We start from the raw sequence: 14,142 nt of genomic DNA, 5'->3' as shown, positions 1-14,142 counted from the left end.
AAGTACTGATCTCGAGGATGCTGCCCAACAAATGTCTTAACTATGAATCTGTCTCACAGTTTGGTTCTCAGGATTTCTGATCCATGACATTTATTTAAAATTATTTTACATTGTAAGATGTTCTTAAATACATTAAATATAGGCTCATTCTTAAGCCACCGAGGGTGTGCATGTATTCATGCATGTATGTAGTCTTTCATTCATGACCAAACATCAGGGAACGAGCCCTATGCAGAGGGATCTCATGAAATGCCTAAAGAAAGCTCTGTCTAGCACTGGGGAGGGAAGGATGAATGTAACAGAAGCTCTTTACAAACTCCCAAAATAGCCATACAAGGAACACAGACTTGTATACACACTAACCTACAACCCTAGGCAGCAAAAGCGAACACGGAAGTACAAACAATAGCACTGTGTGTGCACAAAAGGGGGAGTGTCCAATCTTGTCTCAGACAATTAAGAGTGTGAGCTAGATCTTAAAACTCAAAGAGGAAATAGTGGTGGCTCAGGGAGGGTCCTTTCTGGTGGAGACCACAGTATTTTCAAAGGAATTGTACTGGAACATCTAGCTTAATCAGGGCCGGATTAAGACCTTTGGTGCTCCCTGCCATCAATATGTAACTGAAAATGATATCAATATCAAAGTAAAAAGAACAGAGTGCTTTCTTAAAAATTTGATGATTATTTCAATGTTTTCTGGGAGAGGATCAAATATCAATTTTTTTCTAAAGTTGAAGGTACCCCATTACACACCATGGAATTCTATACAACCATAAAAAACAACATCACGTTCTTTGTAGGAACACAGATGGAGCTGGAGGCCATTATCTTTAGCAAACTAACACAGGAACAGAAAACCAAATACCACATGTTCTCACTTGTAAGTGGGAGCTAATCATGAGAACACGTGGACACAAAGAGGAGAACAATAGACACTGGGGGTTACTTGAATGTAGAGGGTGGGAGGAGGGAGAAGATAAAAAAAAAAATAACTACTGGGTACTAGGCTTTAGTACCTGGGTGATGAAATAATCTGTATAGCAAACCCCCATGCCACATGTTTACCTATGTAACAAGCCTGCACATGTACCACTGAACCTAAAATTAAAGTTGTTGTTATTTGTTTTTTAAGAAAAAACCAAGTTGCTGGTACACTAAACATGAGCTTAGTTTCCCTCTTGGTCATCCAGTCCTGGGGAGTGGAGGATAGAGGTAAGATGAACCAGATCAAGGGTCTGACAGATCAAGAGCTCCTTATTCTCATGTTAAGGGGTCTGGCCTTTATTTCATTGGTGGTTGATGGCAGTTACTACAGATTTTAGGCCAGAAAATTGAGTGAGGATTATAAGGGCTTGGTTGAGTGAACCATCTGTTGCAATGGTTCAGGCAAGAGATTATGGGCTTAAACTGAGGCTCTGGTGGCAGATTTGAGAGATGTTTACAGGGTAGAATTCCCCAAGCCAATATTTGGTGGGTCAACACAGCTAGGATTGAGTCTGAACTCGGTTGCTATCTAGTTGTACGGCCTTGAACAAGTCACTGACCCTCCACTGGCCACAGCTCTCATCTACCAGTGGCTGTGTATCCTAAATGATAATGTAAAGGGTTTAGTGTGGTCTCTAGCATATGCTCTCCATAGACATAAACTATGTCTAGTGGAAGGCATGGAGATGGTTTCCAAATCTAGAGCACATAGTTTAATATGCAATACTCTGAATTGTGGATTCATAGGTTCTCTCTTGATAGGATTATTCTCCTGTTGAAACCTCTCCTGGTAGGACACTGGCTGCACTTCTCAATGATTTCCCACAGATTTCAACTAACTGGCACTAGGTATAGAGCCATCATATATGTGTCACATAAGACTGCCTGGCAGAGCAACTGAAATCCAGGCCACAGTCTGCTTATTAAGTCATGTGCCCTGGTGTGAGCTACATCTATCTGCACAGAAGAAGTTATCTTTTGTTGTAAGTTGCACAAAGTTACTGTTTGGATGAGACATAGCTGTGTATAGCTATCTTATTTCCTCCATTCACTCTCTTTCTCTCTCTGAAACATTCAATAAAAGTAGTGTGCCCTGTGTGCTCTATGTCAATGGAGGTAACTTGTCAAGAGCCTAAAATGACTGAATGAGCTTCATAGGCATCAGTGGAGATTCCTGACTGCAAAATGGCTGGGAGAGAAGGAAAGAGGAACGAAAAATAAGGCTTATTGAGCTCTTACTATGTCCCATGAATAATATTTTCATGGATTTTCTCTTCCTAAATTTGATGCAAAATAAGAAAAGGGGGTGGGTATGTTACTAAACAGACAGGTAGAACCCCAGTACACCTGAGGTCAGCTGAGGAAGGTGGACACTGGACACCCAAAGGCAAAATGTTCAGGAGGCCAGGTCGTCTATGGGGGGCCTTGCTGGGAAGGTAGAGCCTAGATGAGCAGAAAGGGAAAAGCCTGAAAACCCCTGTTCTGTGGCCACAGAAAGGGGATAACCTTGACTTTATATAGTGACCAAGACAATGAGGCATCTGGTCCCTATATAGTAACAGTTTGTTTCCTTGCAGACCTGAGTGATAGACAGCAAAAAGGCTAATGTCTACTAATTAAAGACATGCATCTTGCTGTCACAAGAGTGAATAGATGCAGGTTGTACTTGAAGCCCCTGGAATAGACATTCTCTAGCCTGACCACAAAAGTCAAACACTGTTGGATTGGGTACCTGCATGCAAACATATGTCTTTAGAATATCAGAAGTAATAATTAAGAAAAGATAGATGTGTGGAATGAGCTCCTTAATTATTTGATTCTGAGAGTCAGAGAGGTATTTGAGGAAAGCACATAATGGTGCTATCATTACCACTACCTGAGCAGGTAGCACCCTAGAGCCCTCACTATGCAACAGATGCTGTGATGATGTCCAGCAACAAACCTTGAAGCAGCTGCTCTTATTCTCTCTTTACAAGTAAGAGGTTAAGTAACTTCCCCAGGTCATCCAGCAAGGCAGCGATGGAGCCTGAATTCAAACTCAGGCTTGACTCCAGAGCCCATGCTAGACAAAACTGTACCACCCTCCCCCTCTCATAAGGGTTGTGCCACGTGGGATGATGTAAATGTGACCTAAAATTAGATTAAAGCAAAATGGAATGAGGCCTTTTGAAAGTAAGGGTAAATTCTGATCTTATTTTCAGTCCAAAAACGACTCATTTATTCAGTGTCTTCTGGAATAGACGTTCCACAAAAATGCATTTTCTAGCTAACCGACACTTCTCAAAATTCATTTTACATCTATTTCTCTGCCTTAAAGTGATTATACTGAACATAATGGAAATACTTGTTGTGTTTCAGGTCCATCACATCTCAACAATAACCAGAGCAGCTAATCAATATAGTGCCATCTATAAGGACCATTTTTTTGTTTTTTGGTCTCTTCCCTCACTCTTGTGAGTGGAAGCTGTCTCTTTTTCTTGTCATTACTCTGTTCTACCCTGGTTGACTTGATACCCCTCTCCTTGTTCTACCAACTTGCTGCTTTTCATTTACACTGGGACATTTTTGTCAGTGCTTTCTTCTTGATGGGCCAGAGAGAAAGTCACCTCCAAACAACTGAGCTCTTACCACATTAATGTGACTCCCACATTATGCCTCAATTTAATATGTAATTTTTTCTCCTGGTAGAAATCATAAGAAACTTAACAATGGTTACCCTCGGGGAAATGGGCTGGCAGAAAGGTGGGAGGAGAAAATGGAGATTCTCCCCACCCCATTTTTCATGTAGTACCTTTAATTAATTGGAATCATCTAATGTCATATATTTTAGTTTTACCTTAAGAATATCAACAGTGGTTACCTGGACGGAACTTTCTTTTTTAACCTTTTTATATTTAAGACAATTTGATGTTATAGATATCTGTGGGTATGTATGTGCATATTTATATCCATAACACAAACGTATACATACAAATATATTTTTAAAGATGCCTATGGAAATTATTTTAAAAATCTGTATTTCTTTCCTAAAGGTACATTATATGTTAATACCTAACTCTAGTCATCCCTCAGTATCCATGGGAGATTGGTTTCAGGACTGCTGTGGATACCAAAATTCAAGGATGATATAGTCTCTTATATAAAATGGCAGTACTATTTTCATATAATGCACGCATATCCTCCCTTATACTTTAAGTCATCTCTGAATTATTTATGATACCTAATACAATGTAAATGCTATGTAAATGGTGGTTATACCATATTGTCTAGGGAATTATAAGAAAAATGTCTGGACATGTTCAGTGGAGACTCATTTTTTTTCTGAATATTTTTGACCTGTAGTTGGCTGAATCCAGAGATGTGAAACCCATGGATACAGAGGGCTGACTGTACTTCTGTTGTTACAAATTCGAGATTCTCTTTAAAAATAACATGTGTCGTGTGTGTGTGTGTGTGTGTGTGTGTGTATAAATTTGTAAATATCTCTTGACAAAGGTTTCTGGGGTAAGTATGCAATTTCTAAAACTAATTTTGAAGAACCTCACTGAGTTAAGTCTTTGATAAACAAAGTTTGCTGTGGCTTTTTTTTTTGGGGGTGTGTGATTGATTGCAACCTACACTGCAAGATATAAAATGAAATTTTTGAATAATTCTTTAAAAATTACTTATTGATCTAAATTATAGAATCTCACTTTATATTCAGGCTTTTTCTTAAAAATAAAAGCCCATGTAACTGCTGTGTTAAAAGTCAAAGATACAGACATAAAATTTCATTAAAAAGACTACCTATAGTCAAGGAATCATCAAAAGTATTGATATTTACTTTATTTCTTGAAATTTACTTCATTGCTTTGAAAAAAGACACTTGGGAAAGTCTAATTAGTTTAATTCCTTGACACTGATTATATTAAGCATAGATAGAATATTTTTTTGCTGCTACCACTATTTTGGTTTACTTCTACTTCCCTTTGCTTCTTGGTGCTTTTCAGGGAATACGTTGAGGAAGATGAAAAGTGACTTCCCAAAATTAGGTAGGTGTACTCTCATTGTCTATCATTGTCAAAATCATTACTACAGACTAAAAACTATTTATTTGTGATTCACATCTATTAAAGTTACTGGAACTTTCCTTATCAGACTGATACAATCTCTGCTATGGTATGGGAGGCAGAGGCGATTCTGAATAGGGTATCTAGTAAAACAGCTGGTTCCCAACTATGTAGTCTTAACTGGGTCATCTAAAGCAAAGGTAATGCCCAAATGACCAGGTAAAGCTGTAGGGAAAGCCAAGGGACCAATGAAAACAGAGCTTGACACAGCAGCAGGCACTCCATAAACACTTGTTGAATAAATGAATGAGATAATTCTACTTATATAACACAAGGTATATGAACAAAACAATATAACCTCCCTCTTTGAAGTTCTAGTTAAACAGTTACATTACTGCTGTGGCTCTGGTTTGTAGGAAAAAAACTGGATTTATCAATGGCATAGAAGCAGAAGTCAAAATAAGCAAGCTAACCCTCAGCTTTTCTTCCCACAGGTATAAGTTGGGCTTCATATCCCATGTCTTGCAGAGAAGCCAAAGATCTACTCTGTAGCAATTAACGCTGGGACAACAAAACACATGTTAAAAAGTTGTCTATGGGGCTCAGAATTTAATTATAGAAAATAAATTTAAGTCTTGTAAATTCTCTCCATATCAGACGATCACATTTATATTAATCTAAGTGCAAAGCTAAAGAGAAATCATGTAGACATTATCTGCCTTTCCTCTTGTCCATGCTGTCATACTCCTTTATTATGTATATCATTCAACAGACAGCAAGAATGAACAGCTCTTCATGGAATCCCTGAGTTAGAAAAGCCCTTGAAGTTCATCTGGTTCAATTACCAGAATACCTCCAGAAACTATGCCTGTGAGACACAGAACTATATGCCGAAGTGAAAGCTTACTTCTCTATTGCCACAACATGGTGGGTTTTTGTTTTTTAAGTTAACCCAATACAGCAATCTCTTAATCACAACCCATTCTTTTCTGTTCCCCCCCCAAAAATGGATAATATGAGGACATATCATTATTAAAACACTATTTTAATACTACTAGCATGACTATATGGATATTTTAAATTAAGAAAAATATGATACGGATTTTAATTAATACTGCTATCATTTTAGTCTGAATTTGAATAGAAGATTCTTAAAGTTTCTCCAGGCTTCCATTTAACACGGAAATCCTCTCTACGGCATATTTCATCTAAAAGACTGCATAATACAAGATTAATGCAGCCACTTTAAATATTTATATGCTTTAAAATTGCATAGGAGGTAGATGATCACTTTTTGTATTTAAAAATTACATTTTTTTCTATATTTTGAACAAATGGATATGATATTTAAACATTCTTTTTAAAAAACCATTGCCAGTTACCATACATGAAGATTTGTTAAACTGTACTTTGTGTTAATAGAATTCATAATTCAAAGGCAGTACTTAAAAGCATTTCAAAATCAGGTTGTAATTATTTCAGGTAAAATATAAGTATTTCTCGCTAATTATAGCACGTAAGGTGTTCCAATTTCAGAACTAATTGGTCAAATACTGTCACAGATCACCAGTATAACAAAAAGAACACCTCAGTGTGAGCTGGCACACAAAGTATAGTATGTTATAATAACCACAAAATATAGGGTGAATCTTATTTTGCAAAGAGGCTTGTGCACACCTAATAGAAAACCCACATCACAGCCATATTCGGCATCACCAAGGTATGACATGAGAGGGGACTTTTGTTCTAAACAATAGTGCCACTCAGTGGCTGAACAATGGTAGTGAATTGAAAACAATATGAATGGAGGGTAGGCAAAAAGAAAAATGGAGTTTTGGAGTAGGCAATGATAATACTGTAGGCAAAGAAAAAGAAACACTATGTTGTTATGGTAACTGTACCTTGGAGGTCAGTTAGAGTCTGGACAGGAACAGAAACCTGAGCATCGCTTCCTGTAACTACATCGCCTGGATTTCATAAGAAAAAATAATTAGATTTCATAAAAAGGAAATAATCAACTTCACTTTTCTTTTCTACTGAATGTTCTAATACTTTAATCAAATTACTAAAAATATAGTACAAAACAAAATAATGCACAAGCTTAGAAAAATTAACATAAAATATTTTTAAAGAAAATAATTTTTAAAAGCATGTTTCCTAGGAATGTTTTGTGTTTGTTTTTCTTAAAAAAACACAAACAAGTTTCAACTACAGTATAGGAAACTTCAGCAGTCAAAAGATTTTGCTGAGCATATTTCATGATGCTACAAATATTAGTGTGATTTTATATTTTCTCTTTCATCCAAAATTAAGTTATATGTCATTTGTTTAAAAATAGGCATTCTTTTGAAATTGATTTCCTCCTATATCAGACAAAATTTATTTTTAACTAAACTTGAAACCAACTTCTTCAGTGATAAGATAAAGACCTAAATAAGTTCTAATTTCATATTAAGTAATGAAAAGATTTCTTAAGTTACCACATGTACTTATAAATGTCAACATGTAAAAATAAATCTGTGAACTGCATACCCTTAACTTGATATACTTATTATAGGCAAGATTTCATTTACAAATTGGACTTATAGTAAGTGCTTAAAATAATGACATGTTCAAATTCAAAAAGCAATTTAAAATATAGACAAAGGAAACAGGAAAAAAAAAAAACAAAAAACAAAAAACCAAGTGCATTTTAAGAACATAAGAAAGGAAAAGGAGCATAACAGGAAATCTCATTGAGAACCTGAGGTGCACTAACATTTGGAAGGAAGACTTTTTGGTTCTTTGATTTCCTTCCTGGATGACAAAGTTCAACACTAAGCATAGTCACTGTTAACAGAATCATTCTCTGGATATATCACCATCTGAAGGCCTATGCTATTTTCAGACTAACAAACTACAGAAAAAAGCATTTAAAAAAAGCATCATATTTTCTATGTATGATCATTTATGATTAATTGACTTGTTTCCCCTTGAGCTTTTATATAATATATACAGTAGTAAAAAAAAAAAATCAACTTTTGAGTTAAATGACATATCCTCAGTGTTCTGACCACTATGACTTATAGTATGGCCAGCTAATCTGGAAACTGCTAAGTTGCAATTATACCATCATCATCAATTAACAGGACACATATTTAGTCTCCTATAATTGAAATAAAATCTATAAATAGGAACATACCACAAATAAGCGATAAATAGCTTTTAGTGGAAATGGGCCCCAGATTTTCATAATATGTGAACTCTAAATTCACTGATAAATGGTGTGCCTACTTTCTGTATATTTGAAGATTTTCAATTCTGTGCCTGCTACCTGTTTTACTCTGCTGCTTCTAGATCACTTATTAATGTATATTTAGAGACTGACCACACATTTTAACATTAAATATCACCAAAAATATTACAGGGAACATCTGGGCTGCTCCTTCACTATCCTACACCAACACATAGACAAACTACACAATGTACTTCAAGCAACACATGTGAGTTTGGATTACAAATACAACTGTCCCCCTATATAAGCATATAAGCACAAGTAATTGAAAGTTAACTGATTATGAAAACCATAAACAGTTTCATCTTTATAAACAACCATTTTTCAACATAACTTTCAAATTTTCCAGCAGAGTACACTAAAAAGACTATTACATTACCTTTCCTCAAAGGCATTAAAGTAGATGACTCTGTTCTGAGATAGAAATCACTTCGCAACACAAGCCTCCTGACAGGCTAAATATTGTGTTCACTGATCTATGGGACCAGGTGATATGCTTGCAGCTTTGTCAGTGTGACAGCACAGCAGGATACATGTGGGAAATACCAGCATAAAGAACCAATGTTGGAGAAGTATTCTTCACTGTAGAGTTAATCAATACATGCTCTACCAAAACAACCATAGATTTCTAGAGATGGGAGACTCTCCAGGGATTAGCCCAGATCTCTTATTTCAGGGTGAGGAAACAAGAGGGTCAGGGAGCTTCAGGGTGTTGCTTAGGGCTCATCAATGGATGAATAGAGAAGAGCAGCAAACTACACTATCTTCTACTTCTATAAACTGTTCTCTTTGCCTTTTGTTTTATCCAAACCTTTGTGCGGGAAGAGGCATTAGCAGGAACATTTGTAATTAATCTGAAGGTAAACAAGTTTTTGTTTTTGGTCGACTGACATGAGAAGAACAAACCACAAGTACAAATATAGAAGGGCTGCCAAACAAGGCTACTTCCTTTCAGCACAGGGATCAGTTAAAATGCCCTAGTGATAATCATGTTCCAAATACTTTGCTTAAGTGCTCTGTTGTCTCCTTATAACTGGGGACTTGGTTTTCATCAATTGTTCCATCTCCATGCACTTCCTTTCTCACTTACTGTGATATTAATACTTGACATTTCCTTGGAGACACAACTTTATATTTCTAGTCATTTGGCTTAGTTCCTCAGAAAATTTAAGCTACAACATTAAGAGATTCTCTGACTCATTTGCCTGCCATCAGTTAGAATTACAACTGACTATGGCTTGTTATCAAAGCAATATTGAAATTGTATTTGTTTAAAACAATAAAACAGTACAATTAAGAAATATGTAAAATAACATTCATTTCCATTCTGGAAATGGGCATATCTCCTGGCATTAAAATACATTTACAACATGCTAATGATTTGGTCTCTTTTTTAAAAAAAATCATGTGTGACAGCTCTACGTTAAAAAGAAAAGAATATAATTTTCAGTAAGATTTTTTTTTTTTTTTTTGAGACAGACTGGCTCTGTTGCCAGGCTCGAGTGCAGTGGCGCGATTTTGGCTCACTGCGACCTCCGCCTCTCAGGTTCAAACGATTCTCCTGCCTCAGCCTCCTGAGTAGCTGGGATTACAGGTGTGTGCCACCATGCCCAGCTAATTTTCATATTTTTAGTAGACATGGAGTTTCACCCTGTTGGGCAGGATGGTTTCTATCTCTTGACCTCGTGATCTACTTTGGCCTCCCAAAGTGCTGGGATTACTTGCGTGAACCACCACGCCCGAGATATTCTTATGCATCGTAAATTGAATATTCTCATAAAAATTTAAATACTAGTTATATAAAATCTAGTATTTTACATAGGCAAATAAAAACTGAATAGAAGGATAACATGATGTAATCAATAGAGGAATACAGACACTCATGTTTGTGTGCATGAGTCTGCACACTCATTGAATAACACTCAACATTTATATCATTGGGGAAGAAAGTCCATTTAACATAAGTTTACCAATTTAAATGGCATTATGTAAAATTAGAAACTGATTTTGAATGTAATCTCCTTAAACAGAGTATATGGAACATAGTTTTAAAATCTTCTTACTGACAATATTACTCATGTTATCGTCAACACTAATTATTGAGCTCTGATATAACAGAGGGATCCCTTTAAGACATGAATGATACTTGGGTCAGGATGTTTGCTCTGACACTAAGTGGCCCCAGACTGCTTGTGAGGTCTTAGGATTGCTTTTTAAATATTTTTTGCCATCAAGGTACAACTTCTTGCTTCTAGAGTACAGTTAGCAGAGTCCTACTACTAAGAATAAATGTAGCTGTTTCCAATTTCTTATGAAAAAGGAGACCTAATACGTTATGACTCTTCAAAAATAGGTGAAAAATAAGAGTGCAAAGGATCAGAGTAAGAACCTGAAGTGCTCTCTTATGAATACAAAACATGAGGGAGGTGAAGCTCCGGAAAGGCTGAAACAGAAGTGAGCTTACCTGAGTCCCAGCAGAAAATGTGCTACCAACAGCAGTGCCCTTGCTCATCCAGTGGGAGATAAGGATTGGATGATCTCCCAAGTTTCCTCTGCTCTAACGTTCTGTGGTTCTAACTTTTAGTTGATAGACTCATACACTTACTTTGGCTGCTTGAAGTTTTGTTTAGTTTCTCTCTCCCCACTGCTTAAGATTCCGGTTTGTATTCCTTAGAAGTGAAGCAGCTGGGTGAGACACTGCAAGCCTAGTGGCCCACTTCCTCAAAACAACTGCAACGCACCAATGAATGCTGTGATAGTGAAGCCCCATGGTACTGGAACTTCTCATTTTGAATTCTCTTCTAGTGAGAAGCATTACTATACAAAGTTAGCAGAGAACACAGTTAACTGGTCTCAATTTCTGTGTTGTGTTAATTCATGCCATCATACTGCATGGGCACCTACAGCACAAAGTTGCAAGTATACTAGGATATAAATGTTAAAAAAAAATGACCTCATAAAATATTCTTAAGACTAACTCTAACATTCCAACTTTAAAATTATCAAATATAACATATTAAAAAAGTAAGTTTTGCATTAATTTCTATTCTAGGAGGTTGGTTCCTCACAGGCAGGTGAAGAAATCCCAGGCTACATAGTGAATGTTTTCTTTGGATTTACTAGTAATTTTTCCTACCTTTGTTCAATTGTACAGGCATGCTTTCTGATTTCATCAGCCTCTGCTGCTGCTGTTGCTGTTGCTGTTGCAAGTGATGCCTTGGGGCCTCTGCTGAGGTCCTGGTAGGAATCACAACGGAGGAGGAGCTACTGCTGTTGCCTCCAGGTACAGGGCCACCTGCACTGCCTGGAGCCATTGCTGGGGAAATCAACTTTCTTCCAAAATTAATCAGGCTATTAGACACCTTATTTATATTCAGAGGAGCACCTTTGGCATTGGTCCTGTTAAAAAAAAGAAATGGAGAGGCATTATTTACACTTAGAGGATGATTCTATTTCACATAATTAATTGGTATAAAAGCACACCTTGTCTGCTTTGACAAAGGTCATTTACTAGACCAGCTATGTAAAGTGAAAAGTGAAAATTTAAAGTTACTACAGAATAATAATGAGATTCTTAAAAACATAGCTTATGGAAAACAGTCTTATTTACTTTTCATTCATTCATTCAACAAATAGAGCCAACACTGCTGGGTTATGAGAATATAATTGCCCAAAATAGACACTGTTCCCTTCCTGGAGCTTCTAGTCTAGTACAGAAGAATATATTAATCAAATAATCACATAAATAAATATATGCTTAAAACCTGTGATTGGACTATAAAGGAGAGGCTAGGCAAGTCCTGGGGTCCTCACAGGAGGGGGCATCTATGAAACAAAGCTAAGAGTAGATTTCTCACCAGGCCCGGCACATGGGTACTAGGCCAAATTTAATATGGTTTTGAAAATAAATGTGTCTGACAGTCATGAAGTAAATTCCTAAAAGTTATGTCAAGTGCCCAGTTCTCTGCAATTGTAATCTATCCTTATTCTCTGCCCCAGCGCTCCGTATCCTCCTTCTCCTCTTACCTGGTTTATTTTCCTCGATAGTACTTTTCATCATCTGACATACTATATATTTCATGTATTTATTTGGTTATCATTTGTTCACCTCTTCCAATCCCCATTCAAATACAAGTTTCATGAGGGCAAGAATTTTTGTCTCTTTTGTTAACTATTATATTGCCATTGTCTGGTACATCATAGGTACTTTATCATTAATATTTGTTAAATGGTAGCAGCATCTACCCATAGTCCATCTTTTCACCTGCCACAGTGGAAGATCAGACTCTCCATTTGTGCTTTGAATCCCATCTCCTCTGACCTTCAGAGATTGTTATTCCTGCATCCTCCTCTCCTGCATCATCATTTTCTCCCTCTTTACTGTATCATTTCCATTAGCATACAACCATGGTGAGTATATGTGTATGTACACTAAATTCTCTACTGAACCCTTGTTCCCTTCAAGTTACCATCCCATTTCTTTCTTTACTTATAACACGTTTTTTCAAGGTATATTAAGGAAGCTTCTGCTTCCTCAGTCTTTGGTCCACTAAGCTCCAGCTGTGCCATTGCCCTAAAGCCATTCCTCAAGGTCACCAATGACTTCACATTGCAGATCCAAAGGTCTATTCTTATTTGACTCTAGCTCTCAGCAGCTATCAACTCCCTTAACCACTACTCTCTCTCTCAAATTTTGTCTCGTGGCCAACACCTGTATTATAACTGTGCCTGGCAAATAGAGGGCACCAAGTTAACATTTGTTAGATGAACAATTCCCAAATGACTCAGAATCCTGCAGTATCTCAGGGCTATTATCTTGAAGACCAGTTATGATTACAGATGATTTTAGTTGTAAAGGGGAGTCCAGCTCCATGACAATATTGAAGTTTGTTTTTATTGCCCAAATCATTAATATAAATGAAATAGCTCACATTTTGCTTTTTTCATAAAAATGGAAAATTGAAAATCAACTTTAAGAGATCTACTTATTTGATTTTAATTAACTTGATTTTTATTATGATTTCTTTCTCTCAGATCTAGCTGTCAGCACTTACATGGCAATTCTACTTTTAATATGACAGCTATGTCCTTGCACTACTAGATGTTGCTGTAAAACAGAATAGATCCATAGTTCTATAATAAAAAGGAAAGAACACTAGACTTCTTCCTTCCATAAAGTTTTCTCTAACGTTGCTAGCTAATGTTATGGTCTAGGTATTAGAGACTTACATTGCTTTGGAGGTAGGACAAATCAAATTTAAAATATGAAATTCAGCTTTATAAAAGAAAGATCTATTCATTATAACTCAATGAAGTGTGAAAAAAATTTCAAATGGTTCCTTTGGCATCAAGTTTCATCTTTAAGGAATTGAGCTATTTAAATGTCCTTCTAAAAATTATTTAAAATAATGTTTCCTAATGGAGATAAGGATATAAAGTGATTATGCACCACTTACTTTCATTTTTTAGATGCTTCCTAGTGAAGTAGAGCATTCTTAATTTACATTTACCATAGGTTGGCAACAGACAAGGCACTCAATGTATGCTTATTGAGAAAAAAGAATGAATGAAATGAAAAAAACTCATAAATTCTGGATTAACTAGGCATTCACCTCTGGCATTACATTCCACTCAGCAGCCTGCATACATTCCCATTTCCTGTGAGTGACAGTATAAAGAAAAGCTATCATGGTACTGAAGTTCTGCTGCATTTTAGTTTTGCTTGTTTGCAAGTCAGGATTCATAATTCCCAGATATGAAGAAGTTATAATGTTGTTACCCTTTTTTATACACAAAAATGTACTAGTCAGAATTCCCATATTGCCAGTTGTAAAA

General features: G+C 36.3%; 1 protein-coding gene across 16 annotated transcripts in view; it reads right to left on the bottom strand.

Moving 5' to 3' along the window:
• Positions 1–14,142, bottom strand: part of TBC1D5 (TBC1 domain family member 5) — a 606,671-nt gene that overhangs the window by 76,282 nt on the left and 516,247 nt on the right. For 15 of the 16 annotated variants that reach the window (XM_023207336.1, XM_023207339.1, XM_023207335.1 and 12 more), the window contains 2 exons: positions 11,444–11,706; positions 6,935–7,000 (listed from right to left, as the gene is read on the bottom strand). In XM_023207336.1, the coding sequence (XP_023063104.1) occupies positions 6,935–7,000; positions 11,444–11,706 (329 nt within the window). The remainder of the gene's footprint in view (positions 1–6,934; positions 7,001–11,443; positions 11,707–14,142) is intronic. The other variant, XM_023207341.1, reaches the window with a different exon arrangement.

Source organism: Piliocolobus tephrosceles, chromosome 2 (assembly GCF_002776525.5).
Source record: "Piliocolobus tephrosceles isolate RC106 chromosome 2, ASM277652v3, whole genome shotgun sequence".
Classification (NCBI taxonomy): domain Eukaryota; kingdom Metazoa; phylum Chordata; class Mammalia; order Primates; family Cercopithecidae; genus Piliocolobus; species Piliocolobus tephrosceles.
The sequence above is the reverse complement of the archived record's forward strand: the minus strand, read 5'-3'. Positions and strand labels throughout refer to the sequence as shown.